Here is a 27827-nt window from a genome sequence, read left to right as displayed (position 1 = left end):
AGGAAGGTGTTGAAAATGCAAAGATGAATCCGACGACGTTAGAGATAAAGCCAAGTAATAGCGACCTGCTGTTTCTTTAAGAAGCAGTTTATATGATCCTAGGCTCTGAGCCCGGATCACTAGAATGTTGGAATAAATATCCCTTGATGTGCTATACATCTGAATAATAAAATGCTTCTAGATTTATCAACAACACCCTCAGCCAAAGATGGCAGTATGGCTTATAAAAACACTGAAAGGTCTTCTCTCGGAGGCATGAAGTGCAACCCGTTGTTGTCAACAAGGGCTACGAAATCTCTCTTCTCACTCTCGTATACTAGGAAATCCTAGAGAAGTCAAGCTTATGTGTTCAGTTGACATCGAGTACTGTCGTCTTCTGTATTGGTTGGTTCAGCATTTACGTATCCTGCCCAATGCCCAATGCCTGGCACCGAGCACCCAGCCCCCAGCAGCCCTAAATAACAAATATCGAACGATTTCTCACCCATCATGGCATGTTTCACTTCCGGGTACTCCGTACAGTACGCACAAACGCCGCTCCAAGCGGTACAGCTCAATACAATGCTCCGACAATCGCCTCTCACCATTCGATTTCCCACATGTTTGGAATAACCCCCCTCATTCAGCCGTTGTCAATCAATCTGGACACTGTACCGTGGTTTCTTGACGGCGGTTGTATTGCACCGACCGCCCCCAGGGTATGAAGGAATCAGCTGAGTCGGTGCTTTGTACCCCAGGATTAATACTGGGAACTTCCTTATATGGATAACCCGGCAGTTGTCAGTTGTTCTCATCTTTGAGGTCACTATATTGTGGAGAATAGTTGGAGCTTTGAGATACAATCATATTTGTATATGTTGATTGGAATATGTACATGTGCCTATAGCATACGTTGCCTGCGTAGCCTACTGCCAAGCAGTCATACAAAATTGTCCCAGAAATGAACCAAGAAACCCCAGATATCCCATGCTAGAAAAAAAGGTATCGTCCATGTGTAAGTGCCGTGATAAATAGGAAGAATATGAGACGCCCTTGACTCCAGTGAAAGTTCATGTGTGGACCATCGCCCGCCTTCAGATTGCGCCGTTCCTTGAAAGAGAAACCAATGCCCAAGTGTGTCCATCATTGGAGACTTGTTGCCAATAAGCTGATGCTTTGTCGTTGTCGTTATCATTAAGGAAGTATCTCACCCCACCCTGTTGGAAGGGGACTTGTTGTTGAGTCGTCAATGGTGAGAGAGCTGGCTTATCATGATGATTCGCTGTGGTTGTTGTTTCGGCTGCCGGTACCTGTGCCAGTGCCGTGATGGACAACCTCTGAGGCACCGTCACCTGTATACTCGATTTCGTCCTCGTCGTCATATAGTTCATCGTCTTCTACTTCGTAGTACTCATCGTCTTCAGCAGGGTCTTCTTCTTCGTCCATCTCTTCGTACTGCTCTGGCTCGTCCAGGTCGCTTTCACTTTCGTTGTCGCTTTCATCAAAGTTGAGCACGCCCATTATAGGAACTTCGATCTTTTTGTATTGGCTCTTGATGAGATTGTCGGCCATATCGAACAGCTTGGTGTCCTTATCCGGCTGCATCTCACGGTCCATAGAGAACTTGGCCTCTTCGCGGTCGACAAGCTGAGTGTCGATGGGGTTGTTGGGAGATTCCTGTCCTTCGGAGATTTGCTTAACCCAACGGCGAACAACATCGGTTTTGGTGATTTTATTCTTATCTGCCCTGCGCTTCAATCCGGATCGGAACTGGCGCTTCTCTCTTCTTCGCCTGCGCTGGATACGATCCCTCACGTACCAAGCCACCACCAGCATAGAAGCCTGCATCATATCCTGACATTTTTGTCTATGCATGTTGGCCCAAGCCTGGCATCGCTGCTGCTGGTAGTTTGCTACAGCTTGGCACCTTTGTTGATAATAGGCGGCGATGCGAGATACCATGGCGAGGTATTTAGGATCGAGGTTTGCACCTGGTATGTTGGGGATTTCGGGTGTTGTCGCGCCACTAGACTGGGTAGTACTGCTGGAACTTGGCCCTGAGCTGAGATTTGGTGATGACGAGGTTCTAGGTTGCGAAGTTGGAGGAGGTGGTGGTGCCATCATCGTGGGTGCGTTGAGACCTGTCAGGTCACTAAGAGGGTCTTGTGACGATGCCTTGCGTTTGAGATTGTTCTGTAACGGCCTTTGGGTAGGAAGTTTAGGAAATGATAGACTCTCCGGTGGAGGGGTCACCGGTGTAAAGGGGTTGACAGACGACATCATAGCCGCCATAAAGCGTTATTATATGGGCTGAGGCCTTGAGTATATATACGTGTGTAGACGATAGGCGAGTCGTTCAGGGCACTGTTCTGAGAAAGAAACGTGTGCCGGGGTCGTTTGATACTGAGAGTGATTTCCGTACAAGCAAGGGTAGTGTTCCTCTTTTTGTCTTTCGATACAGCGGAAATTGGAATCGTGTTATTTGGTAGTTTGATCGCGCGGTTGCTGTCAGAATAGTCGTTGATACCGGTTGACAAGGGCGTGTAAGTGAAGAAGTGGGTCTGTACCAGAGCGGTTGTGTTTGTGCAAGACACAGATCGAATATTTGAGATTGAAGTCGTTGTATATGATATAACTAACACAGTAAAGGTGCGTAAAGTGTAGGGGCGTCTTTTTTTGGCTAAGAAAAGCGCACAAAGGGGATATATAGCTAGGCCACCATCGACAGATGTGACCGAGGGTTTGGACAGGGATCCTGGCAAAGTCGTGTGGCAGCGGATCCAAAATGGGCTGAGGCTCTCTCGAGAATCGGCCCATGCCGACCCCGCGAAGAGATATGCTTATGCCATCGCACTGCTAGTAGTATGTGCAGAGTGCACTGCACCTAGTCCAGCTCTCCGCTCATTCGCAACTCGATACTGTTCTGCCAGCTGGAGACGGGCTGTAGCTGTTTCTGCATTGGCATTGACATTGGCCGGGCTGGATCTGGTGCTGACTTGGATCTCATGCGTTGTCTTGTGTACATAGTATGTTGTCGTTATGTGTGTGCTGTTTTAGACTGTGCCGTGATGTACCTCGCATTGATGGTGTTGTTTTCACGTTTTGTCGTTTCTTTTCCTGCCTTGATTACATGCCATATGTCTTTGTCCCTGGCTGATTTGACTGTTGAGATCGGAAGTGGTCTTGTCCTCTTGTGACAAAGCTGGTTTTTGGGGACCTCTTCTTGGGTGACTTTCATTGTCATCTTGCCATTTTGGTCTAAAATGGAACCTCGAGGAGCATGGGAAGCGAGGATAGCGGGCGATTGCTACGTTGGCGATATTCCGTCATCTTTGAGCTCATGGCTGGCCGCTGCCTGCCTGAAAGAGGGCTCTGGTCTTACCGCCTGTACACCGATCAGATTGAGACAGATACATGCATACAGACACGATTGCGGTCGGGACGTGCCCAGACCTAGGGTCCTTCTCCAGCAGCTTGGGCATATTTGCAGGGTCTATCTGGTGTTGAGGGATGATGATGACGCTAAAATGGGACCACGAGTTTACGTTCCCACCCGTTAGTGGAGAATGCGCTAGCCCGCACTGTATTGTCGCTGCTACTACACTGCATCGCACCGCACCTGCACTTGCCAGGCCTGCCTAGCCTCATCTCATCTTGAGACCTCTTCCAGGTTATGGGCATGATAACAACGTTGCTTTATGGCACCATTGGGCTCTCTCGCTTCGTATGGGCTCCAGACGGCAGTTCTGTTTCTTACAGCTGGATCGATGCCTTGAAAAGGCACCGGGACCTGTAGATCTTGAAAACACTGTCTATCGATGGCAATTGGCTCCCGTCATTCGAGACTCTTGATATCTGGGCTGTTTGCTCACACGTTGTTCGCGAAGACCCGGGACCAGCGCCTGTATGGGCAGATTTCTTTCCATGTGCTGTTTGTTAGTGGGTGTTGGCGCTATCCATCTCCGTGAAATCTCTGGAGTACCTTGCAATCCTTCTTCAGGATCGGGTCCAGAGAGCAGGGTTCCTACTATTGCCGAACCGAACGAACGGTCTTTTCCTTAGTCGTGAAGCTTGAGGTTGAAAGAATTCGCTATTAATCTAATATTCGACGGCGTGTGAACTACCCGAATAACCTCAAACGTGGGCTTTCATGCTAGCCCGTTGTCCTAGACATTGTTGGTTGTATACTGCATTCTTTAGAGTACTCTATTTGTGAATGCAAATACATTATCAGATGAGGATGGAGCTACTGCATGAACTCTACGCCTCTCTCAGACGTTTTTTTACTTTTTCCTTCTTCACAGATCAACACCCACATAACGCTCATATCCGTTCTTATCCACGAGAAGCCACAAAGTTCAAAACAAGGGATCAATTTATCTTTTTGCATAGACATGCTGTAATTCACCGAACATTTCAATTGAATTTTTACGTATCAATTAACTTGTTTCTATAAATTGATGCGCAATGCCCTGGGCCAAGTTGTTTTTTTATCCCATGTTGAAAGAGTTTTGGCTGTTTCAAATCCAATACAGGACAGACAGGGCAGACAGTTAGCTTGGACCCTTGACCCTTAACTGGGACTGACCCAGCATGGGTCTCTCAGCTGTGGACCGCCCTGTAGTTAGAATTATTATGTATTTTCTCTGTATCGTCTAACTGAGCCCTGCATATTCTTCAACACATCCCTTGTGTCACCATTCAGATCTTGGCCCTGCTGTCAACAACCTGCAGCATAACTAGCATAACATCAATTGGATTAATTGTGCTTGCCTTGCTCGAATGATACTTTGGTAGTCGATCCTCCGCCCAACCCAACTACCAAATCAGAAAGCATCCATTCAACCCGCACTATCTTGGCTTGAAACACCAAACATGGTATCATCATCGCCACTATAGCACAACAGCCCATCTCATATCTATGCTCCGGCCGCATGGTGCCCCCAGTGTTCGGTATCCGCCATCTGCGGCCCCTAGCATCGCCATCAGCTTCAGCAGCCTCTAGACCTGTTTCTACCTCTACTTCAGTTTCTGCTTCACATACTGCGACAGCATTGGCTAGAGCTGACGATCCAACATTAGCTGTGTCTAAAGCTCATACAGTTATCACTACTACTGCTACTGCAACCACCCTTCACAGGTACCGTCATGTTGGACACCCGCTGCATCATGGCTTCTCAATCCGCCCATTCCTACCTCCCCCATCTCCTCATCGTCCCCTTCAAACTAGGGGTAAAAAGACCTCCACCACCATACAGCTCTCCGATTTGCCCCAGGGTCTAATTCAGCCGAAGCCCGTGTCACCTAAATCAACGTCATCAGAGACTTCATCTCCCCACGATGAGACGACAGAGTCGCAGCTGCAGCCGCTGCCGTCTTTGTCCCAGGATCCTCCCGCTTACCCTACCGTGGTTCTTCAGGCTCGTCAGAACATGCTAAAGTTTGACAACTGTGTGCTATTAACAAGGGTCGGCGGTTTCTATGAGCTCTACTTTGAGCATGCGGACGAATATGGGCCCTTGCTTAACATCAAGGTTGCTAACAAGAAAACAAACGCTGGCTTGGTTTCCATGGTAAGCTCATTACTACCTTCCACATACTTGCTCTCATAGCTCGACGTCTCACCATCATCGCCCGTCTTGTAGGCAGGCTTTCCTTTCTTTCAACTTGACAGGTTTCTGAAAATTCTCGTTCAAGATCTCAATCGCCATGTCGCTATAGCTGAGGAGTTTCCAAACTCTCCCACAGCAAAGGTCAAGTCAGGTGGGCTGATGCATGATCGCCAAGTAACACGCATTGTCACTCCAGGTACTCTGATAGACGAAAACTTTATGGATCCATACGCAAATAACTACGTGATGGCAATTCATATCGACGGAAATCATACATCTACAGAAACTGCTACGGAGACACCTAAAGACATCGGCCGAGTGTCGGCTCCAGCGGGAGAGCTTGTGGACCAAGATTCCTCACCCGAGCTTGCATCAGCCCATTTAACGCCGTCAGCTGTTGATGTTGGCCGAGATGGAGGGCCGTCTCAGGGGTTCCAGGACTCCATACCACTCGGCCTGGCATGGCTCGATCTTTCAACCGGCCATTTCTATACCCAACAAGCCAATCTCGCATCCTTACCAGCGATCTTATCCCGTCTGTCTCCGCGCGAGCTCCTTCTGGACCAGGACCTGCAAGCGTTCCCCGATCACGGTATTTTTGCGCTTCTCGCTGAGGACCGTCACATCATTTCATACGCACCACGGCCTCATGATTCTTCCTTGCTGAATCCGGCCGAGTGGACGCCCATGCTTGAGTCTGCCCTGCCTGAGGATGAAGCAAGTGCTTTCTCTTCCGCTGAGGTACATGCTGCCGGCTTTCTCCTGGGCTATGTCAAGGACCAGTTACAGGGCGCGAGCATGAAATTGCAGCCCCCGCTAAGAACCGAGAATGTACAGATCATGTCCATTGACAAGAACAGCCTGCGAGCCCTTGAAGTAAAGCAAACCATTCGCGATGGCGCATTTCGAGGTAGTCTGTTACATGCCATCCGTCGCACTGTAACCAAGAGCGGTGCTCGGCTTCTCAATGAATGGCTTAGTGCGCCTTCAACCTCCCTTGAGCTCATCACTGGCAGGCAGGACCTCGCTGCTTTATTCATCGATGATCCAAACCTGAGTGACTCAGTAGTCCTCTTGTTACGGAGAAGTTATGACTCTCAGCGCCTTGTTCAGAAGTTCACTCTTGGCCGTGGTGACGCTGATGACCTTTTGGCTTTGGCCAGCACCATTGACGCAACCAAGGAGATCGTAGACCTGCTGAAGAAGGCCAACACTGCATCTCGCAAGGCCATTTCCCCTTGCTTGACTTCTATGATATCTCGAATTAACATGACCAGGCCGCTGAAGCTTGCTCAGCGTATCAGAGATGCTATCGATGAAGAAGGAATTGAGTTGCAGCATGAAGCTCAGGACTCTGAGACTAGCCAGATGCTAGCTCTCGCTCAAGATGTCGCCAGTAATGAAGGGTCACAGGATGACATAGCCTCTCTTCCCAAAGGCAAACGAAAAAGGCCCGTCAGTATCCGAGATCATTACGCTGAAGATAACGAAACCTGGATCATGAAGCCTGCTGCTAGTCCAACCTTGAAGCGACTTCATGCAGGGCTAGCAGCTTTGATACAGGAAAAGGCAGAACTCAACGAGACTCTTTGCGAACGACTCAAGGCTCCGAGTTTAACTCTCAGGTGGACGCCTGGACTCGGCCATATTGCTCATATTAGGGGCAGAGACGCACGAAATCTTGCTAACGTGCAAGCGCTTTCGTCCAGCCGCTCCACACGATCTTTCCATATCACCGAATGGACACATCTTGGACAGCGACTCGACCAAGTTCGCACCCAGATCCGTGCCGAGGAACAAGCTGTTTTCCATTCCCTCCGGGAACATGTCGTTAAGAATCTCGTTAAGCTGCGTCGCAATGCCAACGTCCTTGACGAACTCGACATCGCAACGTCCTTCGCTAAACTTGCTCAAGAGCAAAGCCTCGTTCGACCGGTCCTGAACAACACGACTAGTCATACAATCATGGGTGGACGGCATCCCACTGTTGAGGGTGGTCTCTTTGAGCAGGGGCGAAGCTTTGTGCGCAATGATTGTTTGGTTGGATCACCTAAGGATGGTCGTGTTTGGTTTATCACAGGCCCCAACATGGCAGGCAAAAGTACGTTCCTGCGCCAAAACGCTCTCATCACGATTTTGGCTCAGATCGGCTGCTACGTGCCTGCGTCATACGCAGAGCTTGGAATAGTAGACGCCATATTCAGTCGCGTGGGCTCAGCCGACAATCTCTATCAGGATCAGAGCACCTTTATGGTCGAGATGCTGGAGACAGCGGCTATCCTCAAGCAGGCAACACCCCGGTCTTTTGTCATCATGGATGAGATTGGGCGAGGTACTACACCTGAAGATGGCACAGCTGTGGCATTCGCATGCCTCCATCACCTCGCAACTGTCAATCAATGCCGCACCTTGTTTGCAACACACTTTCATTCTGTGGCAGACTTGGCAGCAGCTGAGGGACTGTGTTCAACAGAGACAGACGAGGGAGGCATTGTGCAAACATATTGCACCGACGTAGTGGAGGATGGCCAAGGAGGCTTCTTCTACAATCACAAATTACAAAAGGGCGTCAACAGACGAAGTCACGCACTCAAAGTTGCGAAATTGGCTGGAATGCCAGATCGCGCTATTGACATGGCAAGACAGGTACTGCAGGATGGAGGCCTTGAGGATTCAATCAAGAGTTGAAACATGTCAGGGCTAGATAAGTAGAAAGCGACAACGCCGACAATTACACCATCTAGAATTAAAATATCTTGAAAGCTACTGAAACTAGACTTTTGACTGTTAGCTTGATGATCTTAAAACAGCTTCGCAATTGTCAAAACATAGATGTAGATGTGTCCGTCATACAATGGTATGTGTGTGTCAACAGAGAATTCAGGGTTAAAAAGCTCTTGAACAATTTATATAATCATCCGGAAAGAAGAAACAAATAGATGAAAGCTTTTGTACAACTAACCTGTTGGGTCGGTGATAGCTCTCGATGAGTAGTAGAGTCGCATTAGTCGTTTCGCAGTAGTCTTGTCACAGGCATGTAGAGGCGTCCAGATTGATTTGTAACCGTCGCGACAGATTCAATTGTCCAGCAGACGATCTATGTACCCCTTTTTTCAGATCCATAAGTCGTAAACCCAACCGAAGTCCTCGAAGGCAGTCGTACATCGTTAAGATGTGGCTACATTTAGTCGCTGCAAGTTTGTTAGCTTTGTTCAAATGTTCGAGGAATTGGTTCACATACAAGAGACCGCCGAAGCCCTCATCATCCTCCTCCTCCTCAGACTCGTCCTTCTTGGCCTCCTCAGCAGCGGGAGCATCACCGCCGGAAGCGGCAGCAGCGGGAGCAGCAGAGGCGTAAGCATCGGGGTTGGCGATGCGGTCCTTGAGCTGCTCAATCTCGGGCCAGCTGACCTCGGTGACAACGGCAACAGCAAGAACCTTCTTGTAGCTGTTGACGAGGGAGTGGAGGACGGAAGGCAGGGTAGGGAAGTTCAGAGCCAGAGAGATGGTGGCAATGGTGGCAATGGCCTGAGACAGAGTCTTGAGGAGCTGCTCCTCACCGACGTCGAGGACGCTGGGAGGGAAGGTCTGGCCCTGGTCGTAGACCTGAGAGATACCCATACCGTAGGTGAAGGGAGAGATGTTGAGCATGTTGAGGAGGGTGGCCTCGGAGGGACCGACCTTGGAGCCGGCCTCAACGAGCTTGAGATCAGTGGTGATTTCAATGGTACCACGGGCAATCTTGGTGGGGACACCGAGAGCCTGGAAGAAAGAGGTCTTTCCGGGCTCCATTCCGGTGTTTCCAGCAGGAACCCAGACGTCGGCAGGGGCGAGAGCACCGGCACGAGCGGGAGCAGCGACCTTGTTGGCGAGGATAACATCGCGAACCTCCTTGAGGTCCTCGTTGGTGAAAACGAAACCGACGTTACCCTTGACGTGGGGAAGGAGACGCTCGTACTCGGGGGAGTCAGCGACGAAGGTCTTCAAGGCTCGGCGAACCTGACAATATTGTTAATAATTTTCCCATGTAGTTTTTCCGCTGAATTTTACGCACCATGGTGTTCTTGCCCATGAGGACAACACCCTTGTTTCGGAGAGCATGTCGGATCTCGTGCATCTGCTGAGAGCTGACATTGTCGATCTCGACGATGAAGATGGAGGTGTACTTCTCGAGCAAGCCCTTGAGCTTGTCGAAGTAAAGCGACTTGTTAGACTTGGCCCCCATATCTTCTTATTGGACTGAAGGCAGGTTGTTTAAGGCCAAGGGGTATCGTTATGGAATTTGGGGTTGATGAAGATGTTGATGGAACAAAACCTCGATTTTGCGGGCTGCGAAGAAAATGTGTGCTTCCACTGCCAGATTTCGCTTAGGGCATGGTTGCGCTAATCCAGATTAGGCTCTGTGTTGTGGTGGGGTAAAAAGGTACATTGTCGATGTATCTTTTTTTTCATGGCGCATCGCATCAAAGTGGAACTTTAAGAGTCTGTCGAGAGTTCTAGGGACGATAGTGCTCAGTGTCATATCTTATTCATTTCATTGTCAAACACTCAATTCTCTGACACAGTGATCGCCGAATATGAAGATCCCCTACAATGTTGTCCACGTCAGCGGTGACGTCCTTTATGCTGCTCGAGGCGGCAAGATTCACTCATTCAGCCTCCAAGACGGATCTCACCTTTCAACATGGAAGCATCCCGATGTTGACAAAGTAGATGCTGCAGTGAAAGCCATCTCAGGCGAAGCCTCAAGTGAGACTATCACAAATCAGGATACTCCTGCCGTCGAGGGCGAGGGTGACGATGGACCCCCAGCCAAGCGACAAAAAACCGAGGAACCCAAGGATGAGACAGCCACTGCCGAAGCAAATGTTCAGGATGACGCAAAGAATGCCGAGGAGGCAAAGCCTGAAGGCAAAAAAAGGGGCGGGAAGAAGAGCAAGGACAGGCGCAACCAGCAAAAACCAAAGGAGCACAATATCTCACGAGTTCCCGACCGTCCAGTCATTACACATATGACTAGTTCCCCTGATGGTGCTCATATCCTGGCTATCACTGGACATGACAAGGCAATCTGGGTCTTTGAGAACGGTGAAAATGGTGTCCTCAACCAACTCAGCAAACGGTAAGCTCATATTTAAGAAAAACATAAACCCCTTATACTGATCTTTGAAAAGAACCCTGCCCAAGCGTCCTAGCGATGTAGTTATTGGCCCAGATTCGCAAATCGTGGTCGCCGATAAATTCGGAGACGTCTACTCTCTCCCCCTTCTCTATGACCCTACCGCCCAAAATGCCACTCGATCTTCAACCCCTGCGGTAGCCAAGCCTGCCTATAAGCCATCCGCCAACACCACAACTGTTCACTCAAAGCGCAACCTGCGGGCTCTCCAAGAACAGCAACGTCAAATGGAGCTCATTACACGGAACAAGAACGAAAAGAATTCCAAATCTGAAGGCCCAGATTTTGAAATCACTCTACTGCTTGGCCATGTCTCTATGCTCACTGGTGTTGCTATTGGTGAAAGCGAGGGACGACGATATATTTTGACTGCTGACCGTGATGAGCATATCCGAGTGTCAAGATACATTCCCCAAGCTCATGTCATCGAGGGATTCTGCTTTGGCCACACCGAGTTCATCAGCTCTATGACCATACCCTTATCCCGTGGTAATGTTCTTGTGACAGGTGGTGGAGATGAGGATTTGTTTGTGTGGGATTGGAAAGCAAACAGTCTTTTGTCACAAATCAGCGTCTTATCCTTGGCCCAGAAGATCCTACCTGATACTACCAAGGTAGCCATCACTGGGCTATACAGCTTGGTGTACCCTCACGAAGGCTCTGATCTCATCTACATTCTGGCCATATGTCAAGAGTAAGTTTGTCGATTCAGTCTATGAAATGTTTGTACTAATATCAATTAGTATTCCCGCTATTTTCTCCTGGCAACTCACCGAAGACAACACTCTTCATCGCCCCGCCATCATCCAGCTTCCTGGCAACCCTCTCGGCCTCGCCATCAAGCCAGCTACTGGCGAGGAGTCTCCCAAGATCGTTACTGCTCTCGATCCAAGTGGTCCTACACAAGCAAAAAGCTTGGCAATCTACTCGCTCACCATGACTGACGAGAAGCTTGCCACAAGTACGACGGCCCTAGTTAGCGACAGAGATATCGAGAGTGCCGAGCTCGATGTCGACGAAAAGGTCGTGAGGGGTCTCTTGTACAACACGGAAAGTCTGCGAAAACAACCGACGGAACGGGAGGAGGAACGGGGTGAGGAGCAAGTACCTGAAGATCAAGTGATGGGGGAGTCAGAGGTTGTTGAAGAGTAACGACGTGTCTTGCAAACACAGAACTAAACAAAAAGCAGTGTACAGTATGTATGCACTATAAAAATTTGCTTTTCTAGGTATATATAATAAATACTATTAGACTAGATACCTTGACCAGAGTTAAAAGGGTAGAACAATGGGCTGCATCTTGGACCTTGTCGGGTCATGTGCGTGCAATTCTATAGACCAAGAAGCAGCCTGTTCTCAATCTCATTTGGATTACTTTGGATCCATCGGGTAGAATCACCATACCACGCAGTATTAGACACGTTGAAGCACCATGTGGGAGTTCAAGAATAAAAGTAACAAACAAATCATCACGTTCATGGTCTACGTCTGCTACTACCAAATTCATTTGAATCGTCTAATGGCCTCAAAACGCCTCCCAATCCAGATCGAATGCTCCCCCACTGATATAATCAGCGTCCAGATGCCCACTCAGCTGCCCCACTTCACCTGCACCACACTCACTACTACCAACAAGAAACCACATCCTCCGCTAATTTTGGTATCATAGAATGATTAAACGACTTCGCCGGTAGTGGCGAACATCTAACCTCAGCTGCACTTGTCTGCCGAAGTCTATAGGCCTTTATGTCTAGACATACAGACAGGCAGCTGACGCCGTCATGGCATTGTATATTTTCGTTACACCCATGATGGGATTTCCTCGTCGAAAATTGTTTACTGGGAAGCGCACTGCACGCGCTCACCACCGGGGTGGCCATCCTCGTCATCGTCATCCATCATGCCATCAGAGCCACCGAAGACTCTGCTTTGGGCGGAGTTGTCGAGATCCTCGAGGCTGGCGGGCTCAGACATAGCATCACCGGGGGGGATGTTCTGGACGGAGGGAGCGGGGAGAACCTTTCGGAGAGTCTCGAAAGTCTCGGCGTCATCGGTCCAGTTCTTCTCGGGGAACTTGACGTTGAACTTAAGGTACATGTTGCCGAAGTCGTGGTGCCTGGGCGAAGGCATACCCTGGCCGCGAATCATCTTGACAGCATCTGTAATAAGTCAGCAGGAGGTCGTTGCACTATGCAAGGGAAAATACATACCTTGAGAGATAGCCTCGCCGGGGAGGATGTCAACGGCCAGCCATCGGTCATCGAGGTGCTCGATGTAGATGGTACCACCAGCCAAAGCTGTAACAAGCTCAATATCGCAGTTATAAAGCAAATCATCTTCGCGACGAGTGAAGCGAGCATGGGGCTTCTGCTCAATCTCGAAAACGACGTCACCTGCCTGAACACCTGGTGCTTGGTCACCCTCGCCTCGGAACTCGACCTTGGTGCCACTGCGGACACCCTTGTCGACGTGGACGTGGAGGACCTTGCGGTCGACAGTGGTCTTCTTTCCGTTGCACTGCTTGCAGCGGTCCTTCTCCTTGATGATCTCACCCTCTCCGTTACAGTCGGGGCAGACAGTCTGGAAGCGCTGGATCATGGGACCCATCTGGCGCATCATGGTCTTCATACCGTGGCCATCACAGCCAGTGCAACGCTTAACCGCACCCTCCTTTCCACCAAGGCCTTCGCACTTAGGGCAAATGATTGACCGTTGAAGAGCAAGCTTCGAGATCTTACCCCGATAGATGTCTTCTAGTGATACCTTGTGGGTGTGGTGAATGGTTCGGGCCTTGGGGGGGCCGCGGTTCATACCGCCGCCGCCAAACATACCGCCCATGCCACCGAAGCCACCACCTCCGAAGAACTGAGCAAACAAGTCCTCAGCGGCCATGCCACCACCTCCGGCACCGCCCTCGAGGCCGGCCTCACCATACTGGTCGTAGACTTGTCGCTTCTGGGGATCGGAGAGAATTTCGTAGGCATGCGAAACCTCCTTGAACTTTTCTTCGGCATCGGGGTTGTGTGCGTTCTTGTCTAAGTCGTGTTAGATACGTGTAGTCGAGGGTGGGACATGACAGCTGGAAAACATACCAGGGTGGTACTTGAGGGCTCCGACCTTGTAAGCCTTCTTCAGTTCCTGCTCAGTAGCAGTAGGGGCGACCTGAATATGTCATTTAGCAAGAATTCATATTTTTTCGAAAGTCGGGAGAACATACACCCAGTGTGTCGTAGTACTTGGTTTCCTTGACCATTTTTGCGGTTTCAAAGGTGGTTTTTAATTATCGTGTTGTAGGAGATAAGACGAGGACTCTGGTTGAGTATTAGTAAAGCTGCGGGAAAGGTAACAAGATCAAATTTCGCGCGCGCGCGGCAACAACGATTGGGTGAAGAGTTGGTTTGCGACGGAGTATGGTAACCTCACTAAACCATTCGACGAAGGAAGAAGAGGATGTTTTATGTTCGTACCTTGTCCTGAAAAGCGTATCTTGAGTTTCCAACGGCGGGGCTACGCTGCGGCGAGTTTGCACGGATTTGGCTCTCTAAAATTCGAATAAGTGGAGGTGGAAGGAGACGATCGATAAGAGCGCTCGGGGTTTCGCAGAGAAGAGAGAAAAATGAGATGTTCCCACGCGATAAGGGAAGAAGGAGGTTGAAAAGAAGAATGTCTTAAACAAACAGCAACTTTAGTAAGGCGTAGGGATTTGTGTCTGAGCAGACGGGTTTTGAGAAAGAAAGGGAGGCTGCAGCAACAAAGCCGACCGAGTTGCGCCTCATGGAATGGTGTGGAAGAAAGTCGATTCTGTGGCGGTGCTGATGATGCACGACCTTGTGCTTAGTGCAAGGGATTTGACGCTTGGGAGGAGTCAGGCTTCAGTTGAAAAGATGGTGACGCAGCATGGAACCGGTTGAAAGGCTCGGGAGTTATTTCTTGCTTCCAGTTTGTTCTTGCTGACTTTCTCGACTCGCTTGGCTTTTTCCAGGTGTTTCTACGCTCACGACAGCCCATCCCAAAGCTTGAGTAAGCCCTGTCGCTTACACCATCTGCAACAAGAAAACAATCCCAAAAGGCGTCATAACAAGGCTATGCGTGTACCTCACTAACAGACAGTCCCTGTAAGACGCCCTTAGGACCCCGAATAATTCCCCTCCAAATGGATGGCCGGGTCCCTGCGGCTACCACAGTGGCCACTTAGCCCAGGCCAGACTTGGGTTGGGCCTTCGATTTTTTTCTCTCCAGCCGCAGGGTCCGATTCAGGACCCCACAAAACCCGATGCTGGTGCCTGGGTGGGGCCCGTCTCACTGATTCGTTCACTTTTCGCCTCCTCGAAAAGCCTACCTAGGCTGTCTAGGGGATGGCAGGAGACTAACAAACTCGAGTCCATGGGATACAAAAAACAAATAGCCTAAGAGCGGGTCTAGGATGACATAAAGTGACTAAGTTTATTTTGTCTCTTAGCCAAGTACTTGTCAGACTTGAACTGCGCATTTCCGATAATACTCAAGGTAAAGTTTTCACCCCTTTTGATATTCTAATGCTTAGAGTGATACTCTGCAATTACTGTATATATCTAAAGCTAGTGGAGGTCGAACTTTGTCCATTTCCTCTATCCACGGAGATGGAAATCCACCAATTTGATGTGGTCTAGGGTATCCTGACAACCACTTGCGCACCTGAGCTGAGTTACTGTATAGGCAACAAGTGTAACGGCTGTGACATGCTCGAAATTGTTCAATTGTTCAACATGATATGTAGAAATGAGACGTCAAGTTATGTGTCTATAGTTGATTTGCGATTTCTTGCAACTATTTATATAGGTACTGCTAGTTGCACTTACACTAACTTGGTTGATGATAACCATGACAATGGCTGACCTGATTGGCCAATAAACTAATGTCTTTCCAAGAAATGATCTTACGTTGCGACTGCCCTCGCTGACTATCAAAAAGAGCCCTTGCTGCTGCTGTCAATGTTTTGACCAGAAATGGTCCATCAATTTATTTAGCGAAAGCGCATATCTTCATTGTGACTATTTCAAGATAACTTGGTGGAACTTGTCACTTGAATCTTGCGTTGCTCTCATATTCACCATTACCCAAGACTGGCTTGCATACTCTAGTCTAACTTCAACAAGAAACCACTTCCTCACCATGGCTGAGACGGCAAAGATCAAGAAGGGCAACACGTCAGCCAAACGCAACAGCGAAGCTCGTCGTGGACAAAATCGCCTCGCTAGCCGGAACTACCGTATGTATACTCTGCTGACGTGTTTGTGGTTGGTTGACGATTCTGATCTTGCTGACGCCATCATCTTAGGAGAAAAACGGAAACAGAAACTAGCGCTGCTGAATGAGCTGCTTGAGCCAAGCAATATTGATACTAATGTTATTGAGAACGCTCAAGTTGATCCCGTTCAGGGATTAGACGGCCCGAGTGACTTACATGCAACCCAGCCGCAAAATCAAGCATTCCCAGAGCCACTTCAACCTGAGTTGATATCCGTCAACCAAGGTATTAGTAGTTTTGGCACTACTGTACCACATGATGTACCACTCATGATGGGAGATTTATCTCAAGAAAACATACCGACTACTCTCTTTCACCATGGTAACCCAGATGCCCTGTTATTGACCAACTGGGACGGTGTTTTCAGCCATACAAACCAAGACCCATGGGGGCATAATATGTTCGGTTTACCATTTCAATTTCCAGACATATCGAAAACGACTCAAGTAGACCCAAGGTTAGTAGAAGAGGTATTCGAAAAAAGTCCAGAATCAGAACTCAGCACCCTCCAAACATCATCTAGCAACGATATCAAAGATGAGGCTCTCAACAATGTTCTAAGTGGTGTAGAAAACCTCACAATAGAACAAAAGCGCACTCTCCTTCGGCGTCTGCAACAAGACACTCAGAGTCCAGCTACAGAAACAAATATACCTTGGCACCAGACAAAACCTCCAACTCCAGGTCAGCTGCGAGCCGTTGAATTCGCAAAAGCGCTGTACAAAACAGCACATGCTAGACCAGAGCTTTTTCCAACGCAGTATACGATGGATGCAGGTATCTTTGGGGCAATGTTTGCCAACTGTTATGCTCTTGGCATGGCGAGCGTGGATGACATACTCTGCGAAGAGGGGTGCAGTGTCTTCTCTGTTACACAGGACGAAGGACATCATATGTCACAATTGCCTGTCGTGAAGTCTAAATTTCGAGCTCTTTCTCCCGATCTCAGACCGACTGATAAACAATTGATTGTCGGGCACCACCCTTATGTTGTATGTTTACCAAATAACGTTATGCAATCAACACTGACAGAGTTAGGATGTTATCCCTTTCAAGACTTTCCGAGAGAATCTTATCAGGGCTCTGGAAAACGACCCTCCTATCATTGATGAAGGCATTCTATGCCACGATATACTCGGTGGTGGTTTCACATGCTGGGGTGCTGGGCGAAATCCCCATGGCATGGGCGCTGGTGTACCATGGGATTCTCGGAGTTGGGAACCTAGTGTATGGTTCTTGATGAAGTATCGACAGCTAGCTGGAGACTGGGACGGAGAGTTGTGGAAAAGTGTTAGATGGTGGCATAGTGCCCGTGGAGAGAGAATACAAACGGCACATGTTGCGAATAATATGAGCCCATCTGGAGGAACAGCGAGACGCTAGAGGCGCAATTTCAATAGTGGCACATAAATCTATATATAAACCACATATACAATTTCATCGGGGGTGTTGTATATACGAGTAAGGATTTGGTATCACTAAGAATGCCTAGCCAAACAATACCCAGCATCTAAAAGAACCTGACTGCCGGGCCAGCTCTGAAAAAATAAATTACAAGAAAACCAAGGCACAAACGGTAGGGCGGTTTTCATCACGCCCCTTCTACACCAAGCATAGTTTCCTTCTTTGTCGTTCCATGAAGCTCAAATGATAGGCCGTGTCGATGCTCGCTTCGCTTTCTCCAACAGGCTATGCATAATGAAAACAAATAAAGCGCACGCACTTCAAACAACTCTCCTTAAAAGGCGTCCTCGAAAGGGCAGTCGACGCTGTCGTGGCCATCACGTTCACAAAGGGCGCACCACTTATCGGGATCCATGACACCGCTCTCCTTGCCAGCAACAGGGCCTGATTCCATGGGGTTGGGCATGGTCTTGACGACTGGCGAAGCAGGTTCATCCTTCTTGGTTGACAACGGTGTGAGAGGCGCAGGTGCGTCCTCGCCTGTGGGGGGAGGGGTATATGGTATGAAGCCATTGTTGATGTCCTTGACTGACTTGTTGTCGCCGTTGGTCTTGGCACCGTCAGGGCCAAACATGTTGGTGCATGTGAGGATATCGTGACCATTAGTCTCGCAAATCTCACACCAAAGAGTGCTGGTCTCAGTAGCATTGGAGAAATCGTCGCTTTCCGGCATGGTATCGAGGGTGCTGACCCGCTTGTGTGTAGGTGCACTGAACCGCTTGATGTTCTCAACCGGTCTGTTTTCAAATGCCTGTGCCATTACAACGGTGTCCCGGGAGTCTCTGAAAGACGATCGGTTGACTGCGGTGCCGTTTTGACGGAGTGACTCTACCTCCTTTTCGAGTTCGTCCTCGCGGCTGTTCTTCTTGTCAAGGATAGACTGAAGCTCAGCGACCTGTCGTTCCAGATTGTCGCGCGCAATCTTAATGGCCACCACGTCTTCAGCAATCATGGAACCAGGTCTCTGTGGAGGGGGCCTGGGCTCTCCAGGAACAGAGTCTCGACTGAGGGAGTGAATGATGGCTTTGAGACCTCTAATCTCATCGTCCTTCTGCTCAAGCTCCTTGGAGGAAACTCCGCCGTCACCGTCTGCAGGTGGTGTCGAAACCTTCTCACGCTCACGGCGCAACTCTGTCCTTGTTCGTTCAACCTCTCCGCGTAGGAACTCGACTTCGCCACGTGCTTCTGCTTCTCCCCGGCGAGCGTCCTCCAGACCTTCCTCGAGCTCCTGAACCAGCTCCTCTAGTTGCTTAAGCTGAGTCGCCACTGAGTCGACATCTAGGTTCCGCGACTCGAGTTCTCGAACATCAGCCATCAGCTCTTCTATCCTCTTTTCATACACTCGCTCTGTCTCGGTGCTAGCAAGCTCCAGGGTGTCAATAGTGCTCCGGAAGTCCGCCCGATGAGCGTCGAATTCTGCTGTGAGCATGGCGATCTTGTCGTTCTTCTCCCTCAACAGCTGGCGAAGTTGCGCTGTATCCTTATTATCCCAACTGTTGCGATGCGCGTCTGGCATATCTGCTGATTCCATGAGACTTTGCAGTTCTACCAAGCTGCTCTCCATGTCAGCCAGGGTGGCGGATTGCTCTCTAAGTTGTCGATCCCGATCCTCAATTTGCAATCTCAGGCGTTCGATTTCCTCATCGTTCATGTTCATACGGGACGCTGGTCGGACTTTCATGGCGAACGATGAAACAGATCCAGCGCTGCCGTTAGTGCCAGTCCGCTGTAATCCCATGGGCGGTACATCGTCCTCCATTCCCACAATTGGGCCCATGGCTGAGGCGCTTCGGGGTGCGAGACTAGGCTTACGGTCCAATCGATTTGGCCTCTTGCTTGGGTCACCGGACGTCCCGCGAACACTCTGAGCGAAGGGGTTTTGTGGCGGTCCTGGTGTTCCATATCTAGATGGAGTTCTACCTGGTGTTGTCATGGAAGGTCGGGGTCCAGGTGTCATCTGCATGCGACGGACAGGAGACTCAGGTCGGGGAAGAGAAGCCCTCGTTCGCTTTCCTTGAGGGCTAGGGGCTCGGGCACCAGGTCCAACGGAAGCACTGAACTTGGGAAGGGTTGGAGTCGGGGAAGTGCAGTTGAGCGAGTTCTGGTTGCCAGCTCGAAGACCACCGTATGTGCTTGCACTAGGGGTGATGGGGAATGATGGCATCGGTTCGTTGCTGCGAGGGAGAGCCTTGGCCGCGGGCAAGAAGATACCAGCACCGGGGATGTCTGTTTGAAAGTATGATACACTTTCATGCTGTTAGTCATATTACAATTGCAAGTACAAGATTGGAGTTCTTACCCGTCAACATCGCCGTCATTTTTGCCCCGGTTGGCGAATTCCTCGACAAGTTCAACGCCGGCGAAAACACCCTTCTTGCCTTGGACAGGACCAACAAATCGCACAACGCCAAACATTCCACCGGGGACATCAACGATATCGCCCAGCGAAACACCAGCGGACTGCGATCGGCCGGGCGTCGTAGGAGGCATCATGTTTACAGATGAGTCGCTCAGGACAGTATGAACGGCGTAACTCTCTGAAACATCGGGTATGCTGGCCAGGGAGCTCTGCGTGAGCTGGGCAAAGGAAGCTTTGCGCGGTAGAGGCGGTAGAGGGGGCGCTCCGCGCGAATGTGTAGTGTATGCGGACTTGAGATTAGGGGTCGAAACGATGTTGTGAGATCTCCGGAGAGCGTGCGACGAGCTCTTGGGACGTAATTTCGGAGTAGTTGATCTGGAAGGAAAGGTAGATGTTGTTGTTGATGTAGCAGAAGGCATCTTGGGAGGCGTCGAGGCCCAAGTTGGGGCCCTTATTTCGCTGTACTGGGGTTCTCAGTGGGCGTGTCTCATTCCATTTGTTTACACCCAAAAAAGTGGGACAGCCTTGTTCTCGGGGAGACCAGGGCTGGTACCAGTTCAACGCTACCAATTACCAGCTTATAAGCTTGTATTTGGCAAGGATTGCTACTTGGTAACAACTTTTTTAGTTCCCGCCCGTTCAGGTGCCGATGGCTTTGAGCTTTGGGCTTTGGCCTTTTTGTTTTAGCGGCTCAGAGCACGGTTGAAGTATATTGATCAAATGATGATCTATTGTTGAGGGTTCGGGTTCAGAAAGTATAACGATTGATGGTCGTGTTGATTTCGAGGCGGACGGAACAAAAAGGCTGCTTTGCTCTGCTCTGCTCTGTTCTGCTCCCCTGTATCGACAAAAGGGTCGCTTCCCAACGGTGTGCTATTTTTATCGGAGAAATTTGGCGACTGAAGAAATGAGATTGACGTCGTGTCGTGTCGCAGGTGGTAGAAGGCTCAAAATGAGGAGATGGGTGGGGATGAAAAGAGATGAGGGCTGGGTTAACGAAAGGGAGAGAGTGAGATTCGAATAATAGAAGAGATGAGGAAGAAAAGGGGAGTTGCTATGAATAGATGGGAGTGGATGAAGGTATGTATATAATAACTAAGGGCTGAATGTAAACAATCGTAAACAGCTCGGTTATGCAGTGTAGTTGCAGATGGATATGCAGCTCAGAGTGGAGTGAAGCTATTCATGCAGCTACTTGCTTGCTTGCTTGTTATTGACAAAGAGAGGATAGTGACGGGTTCCAGGACTGGTATCTCACCCAATCTAGGAATCAAGCGAACGGGTCTAGTTCAACAAGTGAGACAAGTTCAAGCAGGAGGGCAGCGGATGTCCTTTTCTGCTTCTTCTTTCTTCCTTTCTTTTCTTTTTTCTGACTCTCTTTTATCCATATAACTGTCCAAAGCGTCGTCAGTCCCAGTGTTGATCCGTTGTCACCGCTTCGACGCACCTCTCTCCTAATGATCTGAGGGGGCCTGGCCAGGGGGAGACGACGCAGGGGATGATAACAGGGCGACAAGAAACCGGGGAAGTATGAGCGTTACAAGGATTGATGTCCGTATTCTCCTGTGATTATCATGAAACCTGGTATGCCGTGTGATGATGGCCTGGTATGGATGCAAGGTGACGAGATTATTACTGCATGCTATGCAGAGACAGGTGACTGGTGGGGGAGTGAGGTACAAAGGAGCCGTTAGTTAATGCAATATATAAAGTCAAAGAAGAAAAAAGTAAAACAAAGAAAGCCGTTGACGCTCTTCTCTACTAATATGATGATGCCTTGTCCTAAACCCTATCATGACTTGGGGTGGCAAGCCTTCCCCCTTGGTAAGAGATGAAATAATCAATTCGTTCAATCAGACAGAGATTGAACCAGTCGTTTCCTTGTCTATTTTGGCATCTCAAATGTTGACCCCGTATGTTCTCTTATCATCATGTCTTTTTTACCTGTTGTCATGATGCATCCACCATCATTTGTTTACATGTAACTAAAGCTTTTGTAACCACGGCATCGTCCCGCTGCCGTGCATAGGCCCGCGCTGCATCAAGCATTAGACTCTTTCACAGCCAATAGCAGATCTTAAACCCCTAATTCCATTTCTAGTCTCCGCAATGACAGACTTATTTAGTCTTGATGAGGCGTCTCATTCGCTCCTGCATGCAGCCCATTCAGACACAGCCCAACCCCGCGCAGGATTTCCTTGTATCATTTTGATACCTATATCGGGTTGTCATGGACGATTGGGTTTAAAACGTCAGCCGTTCATTACTGTAACCGCCCTCTCTCGAACCATATGAGGCGGTTTTATAGCTTGTCTTTCGTCATCATGTTAACGGCTACAAAGTAAATATTTATCTAACTCTTCTCCTTGTATCTCAGTGGTTCAATACGCTCATGCAGTTATGATGGCTTGCTCCGAGCCGCTCTCACACCCACAACGTTGCACCAAGCATGATAGCAGGCAACTAGCTTGAACTCTGAAATCAATTTTCTTTTTACATTTAGTACACGAATCATACACAAAACTTTGAATCATACCATACGTCCCACAAACATCGGAGAAAAAAAGACGATCAATATCAACTTCAAACACAAAAGCAACATGGCAAATGTCTCCATGATCATGGGTTTCCTATGGCGGGTTTTATTAATCAACAGGAAAGCGCAAAATGCAAATTGCGACAATGCGGATGTGCTTCAACACTAGTAATGACATGCAAGCTTCTCCAACCCAGGACTCTCAAGTCCCTTCATCTCTCGTTCCCATATACCTAACAATAATTATAACAAAATGATGACACGTATTGAATACAGTTCCTTCTCTTTCGACCTCCTCTCAACGACTTGTACGGATGAGTCTGTAGAATCGATCCTACTGGGTTCCGTTCACCGGTACGGTCTCTGAGGGGCTAGGTGGCGCGGGCTGCTTTCGAAGTGTCAGAGGGAAGGGGTACTCTTCGGGGTCCTCTTCTTCACTGCAGATGTTGTTAGTAAGGTTCACAATAAATCATATCCATCGTTACTTACGGAAGCTTCCAGGCAACATAGTCCTCGGTGTTCAGGCCCTCGCGACCTTCTTGCAGACTGGCAAAGTCTCCAGGAGTCATCATGCCAGTGCGATCCCGTGGCGAGCCGGGAACAGAGAAGGGTCGAGAAATCTTCTGCTCAACACCAGGGATGAAGTCCTCCTCCTCCTCGTCGCCGACGAAAGAGTTCGGATAGGCACGGCGAAGAGCCAGTTGGCGAGCCTTGACATACTCCATACCCATTCGCTTCCAGTCGAGAAGATCACTAAGACGCTCGGTTCGGTTTCGCTGGTTGATGCGTTGACGTCGGCTCTTTCCACAGAAGTCAAACATGAATGAAGTGAGCTGGTTGACGGAATCGTCAACACCCTTGGTTCGTCGATCAACAATGTAGATACCATAGTCGCTCGAGTTCTCAATAAGCTCCTCCATGTAGCATCCGAAACCAGAAAGGTTGGTGGTAATGCTGGGCACACCCATGACGGTACATTCGGCGGGAGTGTAACCCCAAGGCTCATAGTAGGAAGAGAAGACACCCAAATGGCAACCTCGAACAAAGTCGTCGTAGTCGAGAGGAAGGACGGGGTTGGCAGAGTTGAGGAACTCAGGGTGGAAGATAACCTTGACGCGATCGGTAGGGTGGTTGAAAAGCTGCACACGGCGGATCTGGTTGAGAACGGGATCCTCATGATCGTTGAGCATGTTATGGGTGACAATTGGGGGAAGTCCGTGGCGCTTCATGGCAAAGAGGCGACGACGAAGCAGAACTCTGTCCTGGGCAGAGATAAGCTCCTTCTCATCGGGCAGAGGTTCACCCTCGTGCCACTTGAGGGAGCGCTCAAAGAGGCGACGTCCAATGCTCTGCTCGATAACGTGTGTGGTGTCGCGCAGGGACTTGATAACTGCCTGGCCCTTGAGCGCCTCGACAGTGAGTGAGGTGGTCTGAGCAGGCATGATGATGAAGGCCACAACAGTGATCTTGCTTCCAGAGGCCTTGAGACGGTGGTTCAGTCGTGCCAGAGACTCAATAAACATGTCAACACCCTTATTCCTGAACTCGTAACGACCAGCAGTGAAAAGATAGAGTGTGTTATCAACATCGAAGTCGTAGTGGCCATAGAAATGTCCGCGGACAAAGTCGTGGATCTTCTCCTTTGCCTGCTGGTGCAGGTTCTGGAACTCGTGAACAGCAGAGAACTTTGTGACGTTGAGACCATTCGGCAGAACGCCATCGGGCTTTCGCTTCAACAGATGCTCAGACTCAAAAGCTGTGATATGAGAAACAGTGGTGAAAACATCGCAAGCATGTGCGGCGGCTCGCTCAATACAGTATCTGTGGTATATACCACGCTTGCCAGCTTCAGCGTCGACATCGAACCACTGCAAGTTGTTGTAAAAGTCCACGGAGCCGGCGCAAAGGTATCGGCCGAGAAGAGTAGCGTGTGTGGTAAAGATCGTCGTAACATCGATGCGGCGCCTCTTGCAGAGGGGCAGGGCAACGCCAGCAAGCCACTCGTGGAAGTGAGCAATAACAGCCTTCTTCTTCTCGTGGCAGACGAACTACGGAATTAAAGTTAGCACATCCGATACGAAAGTGGATAAGTCAAGGGGGTTCCTTACCTCGCCCAGGAACCATGCAACCAGATAACCGAAAACGATGGCTTCATTGGTCTCATCATCACCGGGTGGTGAGGGGATGCTCGCGGCTTCCCACAAATCGGCCTTCCACTCATCCATACGGCCATAGGCAGTCTTGGTGTCGATGAGAATAACTCTGGGAGCTCCCTCGATCAACCAGCGTCCATAGACAATGTGGACTCCTCTGTCTCTCATGGACTGTATGGTAGCAGCAATCTCTGGGTTGGTGGGCTCCATCTCTTCCACTTCGACAGCGGCCTACTGTGGTCAGCATATATTGCCCACGAAACTTTCAAAACGAAGAGCATACCGATTGGTGGTTGAGAGGACCAATGAGCGTATAGCGGTCGCCATATTCAGCTGTTGTCACAGGAGCTTTGGACTTGATAACAGAGTAGATACCACCGACTGTATCACATTGAAGTTAGCATGTGAAGATGGGCCAGAGGCCACGACAGCTGTCGCAATTGACTCACCTCGATGAGCTACTTCAGTAGCAATCTCAAAGAGAAGGTGGTTCTTGATGTCGCGAGTTTGCTCGCCTCCGGAACTCATCTTGACGTTAATGTCGCAAGACGATGAGGAGGGAGTGGGTTATGGAGGGGGATTTTGTTAGGCGAGATGATCTGACGAGCGTCGACAAGGGGGCAGTCGCGTAGAAGACGAGTAAGATGCGGCGCAAGGTCTGCAGAAACTGGAGAGCAAAGCGGCAGAGAAAAGATGTATGCAGAGGGAGAAAGAAGCTGTAGCGATAGCCCGCGAAACCGACAGAGAAGTTTTCTCGGGAGTAGCGAAGCGTGGCTGGGAGGGATCGGTAGAAGCGAGAGGGACGGGATTAAATCGAGATGGTGTGTGGTCTCGATGTTGCGTCACTGTGCCGCTGTTGAGCACGAACCTAACCTAAGAGATGGATCTACAGGCAATAGGCAAATGGTGAGCAGGGGGTCTTGCGCAGGGAGGGGGAGGCCAGCATTGCCAGCATTCGGAGATGGAGATGTATGTAGGTGCTACAAATGTGATGTGCCCATGGGGAGCGGAGTAGACCACTAACCTAGCAGTATATAATACTAGCACAACGAATGGATCTCAGGTCCTGACGGTGGTGATTTGCTAGGTGGGTGTTTTGAAGTGTTCCACCAGGTAGGGGTAGAGAGGATGGAGAGGAGGGGAAAAGAGCAAGGGAAGAAATGGGAAAAGGTCTCAATAAGAAGAAGAGAGCGGCCAATACTCGAGAGAATTATAGACCAAGACGTTGAGTTTAAGGAAGATGGTGTATTGATGTACTCGGTAGGTACCTCGAGCGCTGTGCGCCGTGATATTCTCCAGTGTTGACGCCCGTTGTGGTACAGCTTCAGCTCGTATACTTTTGGCCGCACTAGCGACACAAGCTTGGGTGGGGGATGTCGGGGCCCCAAGCTCCTAGCAACGGCGCCTAAACAACGCCAACCTAAAGGCCCGCCCGTGCTACCAGACGCAGACGGGCATGGACAGCACCAAGCCCAAACACCTGTGGAATTCGCCCATCTGGGTAGTATCCGCTCTCTTGGCTTTCAGGACAGGGGACCAGGGCCAACGTTTCTCAGAGACAATCTACCTTGTACTAGGTTAATGCCTGAAGCTGCCGATTTAAGCAGAGGATCAGTGCTCGACTGTAAGCGAGACTCCAGATATGATGCGCGAATTCAAGATTCACGATGTGACTGGTCGATTAATTATTGAGGCCAGCCCATGTTGATGAAAATTTTTCTATATTGTTGAACCTCTCCAACCCGAAGGTTGCTTCAAGGGTCATGGCTATTTTTTTTTTATCTCTCATGGACTGTCAGCATTTCCTAAACTCAATCAAGATTAACCACGCAGAAAACGGACCAGTCCACACGCCACAAGCTTGAGATCAAGAGGAATAGTTCCTCGCAAATTCAACGCCACTCCGGTCAAAAAGCCGAGGCCGGCCCATGATCAAGGTGTTTCACTGCCATTTCAAGGTCTCGATGCTACGCCATTATGAGATAGAGTCGCTTTGTTGAGGAGCTTGAGGGTCTTTTCCCTTTCCTCTTGCCTATCCCATCCATTGTTTAGCTTACTGCTTAGTCCCTGCGCCTCGACGTTTCTCCTCAACGGCATGCGCGAATCTCCCACCATTAGATATATACACCAGACGTGGGCTGGACTGTCAGGATGCCACAAACTTTTCACTACTGTAGGACCAAAAAGAGACATTTTTAATTTAAAAATTTGCCTGCATTGTGTATGGTCAGACGCAGGTCTGGCACTTCTTGGGGGTGTCGGGATGAGGTCATGGAATGCGGGGAAATGCCAGTGATCAACATGTTAATGAACTCCTTTCAACTCCCCCAAGCCCAGTTTCAACTCCTTCTGCTGCTCATCTTATTAGAATAAAGACATCACGTAGACATATTTGCTTACGATTCCGTACTAACTCGTGCTGTAACCTGTTTTCTCATGTCAATGGCCCACAATGGCAACCTTTTGGTTCTCAAGTCTTCAACTTCCCTGTATCATGCTGTCGATATCCGGGTAAGCGGACACTGTCTCGCATCTGATGAGTTGTGACGAACAGGTATCGATTTGAAGTTGGTCACAGAAGGGAATTTTTAATAAATACAGATACATAAATCATATGAGCGACAGTACAAAAGTCTGCGGTACATGTTCTACCGAGACCCCGAGCCATGGTGACCATGCCCGAATAGCTCCCTTATTCCTCCCGTTGTCTCTCCTCCAAAACACATAAGATGAGCTCCCACGTCAACGGAATTCCCAAGTATTTATTTCCTGCAAGTGCTATGCCAACACGTCTCCTCCAACCTCAATTGAGACATATTTCTTACATGTGCTGTAACTCCAAGTATACAATGGATCAAATGCCATAGCAACATGACATGGAAAGGGATTGTCATTTCTGCTTGGCAACAAACTCTCGTAACATGAGATAATGTGCTTCAAATAACAATAAACCAAAAGCCAAGCGTCATCAGTGTTTCTAACAAAGGACAAGACACGGGATAATTCCTTGATTTCCTTGGATATCAGACTCAATTCTAGCTGATGGTTTGAAAGTCATCTAAGGAATGACTATGCCTGTTCAAACAAGATCCTGGCCCAATTTAACTCCACCAGGGAGATCTATGAGGGCGATCTTGACGGGGACTAGTTCAAAATCAATAATTACGACCTCGCTAGACGTGCCAAGATAGCACGTGGTTTAAGAGATAACCGTATAAGAAGAAGTCACTACGATAACGGAAGCATTCACAATCTAAT

At 49.3% G+C, this 27827-nt stretch overlaps 9 protein-coding genes across 9 annotated transcripts; 2 read left to right on the top strand and 7 right to left on the bottom strand.

Moving 5' to 3' along the window:
* Positions 1–825: 825 nt before the first annotated feature.
* Positions 826–2610, bottom strand: FGSG_06830 (uncharacterized protein). The gene has a single exon (XM_011328182.1). It carries the CDS (start codon positions 2269–2271, stop codon positions 1249–1251), a length of 1023 nt encoding a protein of 340 aa, XP_011326484.1. The 5' UTR covers positions 2272–2610; the 3' UTR covers positions 826–1248.
* Positions 2611–2863: 253 nt separating this feature from the next.
* Positions 2864–3461, bottom strand: FGSG_06829 (uncharacterized protein; the record flags this gene model as incomplete). The annotated part of the gene is made up of 4 exons (XM_011328181.1): positions 2864–2993; positions 3054–3286; positions 3362–3364; positions 3402–3461. The coding sequence occupies 4 exons, from the start codon at positions 3459–3461 to the stop codon at positions 2864–2866; spliced, it is 426 nt and encodes a 141-aa protein (XP_011326483.1).
* A 3744-nt stretch (positions 3462–7205) lies between these two features.
* FGSG_12994 (uncharacterized protein) lies at positions 7206–7571 on the bottom strand (the record flags this gene model as incomplete). The annotated part of the gene is made up of 1 exon (XM_011328180.1): positions 7206–7571. One exon carries the CDS (start codon positions 7569–7571, stop codon positions 7206–7208), a length of 366 nt encoding a protein of 121 aa, XP_011326482.1.
* Positions 7572–8300: 729 nt separating this feature from the next.
* On the bottom strand, positions 8301–9901 carry FGSG_06827 (uncharacterized protein). The gene is made up of 4 exons (XM_011328179.1): positions 9646–9901; positions 8833–9590; positions 8554–8782; positions 8301–8363 (listed from the first exon to the last, which is right to left on the bottom strand). The coding sequence occupies exons 1-3, from the start codon at positions 9814–9816 to the stop codon at positions 8776–8778; spliced, it is 936 nt and encodes a 311-aa protein (XP_011326481.1). The 5' UTR covers positions 9817–9901; the 3' UTR covers positions 8301–8363; positions 8554–8775.
* A 267-nt stretch (positions 9902–10168) lies between these two features.
* FGSG_06826 (uncharacterized protein) lies at positions 10169–12046 on the top strand (the record flags this gene model as incomplete). Its single annotated transcript, XM_011328178.1, has 5 exons — positions 10169–10713; positions 10766–11464; positions 11514–11874; positions 11961–11966; positions 12023–12046. 5 exons carry the CDS (start codon positions 10169–10171, stop codon positions 12044–12046), a joined length of 1635 nt encoding a protein of 544 aa, XP_011326480.1.
* Positions 12047–12219: 173 nt separating this feature from the next.
* FGSG_06825 (uncharacterized protein) lies at positions 12220–14442 on the bottom strand. The gene is made up of 5 exons (XM_011328177.1): positions 14238–14442; positions 13988–14081; positions 13863–13932; positions 12981–13805; positions 12220–12929 (listed from the first exon to the last, which is right to left on the bottom strand). The coding sequence occupies exons 2-5, from the start codon at positions 14021–14023 to the stop codon at positions 12607–12609; spliced, it is 1254 nt and encodes a 417-aa protein (XP_011326479.1). The 5' UTR covers positions 14024–14081; positions 14238–14442; the 3' UTR covers positions 12220–12606.
* Positions 14443–15921: 1479 nt separating this feature from the next.
* On the top strand, positions 15922–17440 carry FGSG_06824 (uncharacterized protein; the record flags this gene model as incomplete). Its single annotated transcript, XM_011328176.1, has 3 exons — positions 15922–16018; positions 16088–17049; positions 17096–17440. 3 exons carry the CDS (start codon positions 15922–15924, stop codon positions 17438–17440), a joined length of 1404 nt encoding a protein of 467 aa, XP_011326478.1.
* Positions 17441–17795: 355 nt separating this feature from the next.
* Positions 17796–20299, bottom strand: FGSG_06823 (uncharacterized protein; the record flags this gene model as incomplete). The annotated part of the gene is made up of 2 exons (XM_011328175.1): positions 17796–19767; positions 19821–20299. The coding sequence occupies 2 exons, from the start codon at positions 20297–20299 to the stop codon at positions 17796–17798; spliced, it is 2451 nt and encodes an 816-aa protein (XP_011326477.1).
* A 2158-nt stretch (positions 20300–22457) lies between these two features.
* FGSG_06822 (glycogen synthase) lies at positions 22458–25697 on the bottom strand. The gene is made up of 6 exons (XM_011328174.1): positions 25599–25697; positions 25019–25455; positions 24853–24950; positions 24525–24800; positions 22906–24464; positions 22458–22853 (listed from the first exon to the last, which is right to left on the bottom strand). The coding sequence occupies exons 2-6, from the start codon at positions 25095–25097 to the stop codon at positions 22751–22753; spliced, it is 2115 nt and encodes a 704-aa protein (XP_011326476.1). The 5' UTR covers positions 25098–25455; positions 25599–25697; the 3' UTR covers positions 22458–22750.
* Between the last annotated feature and the right edge of the window lie 2130 nt (positions 25698–27827).

The sequence above is a fragment of the Fusarium graminearum genome, chromosome 4 (assembly GCF_000240135.3).
Source record: "Fusarium graminearum PH-1 chromosome 4, whole genome shotgun sequence".
NCBI lineage: Eukaryota > Fungi > Ascomycota > Sordariomycetes > Hypocreales > Nectriaceae > Fusarium > Fusarium graminearum.
Note: the sequence above shows the minus strand (reverse complement) of the source record. Positions and strands in the feature narration are given on the sequence as shown.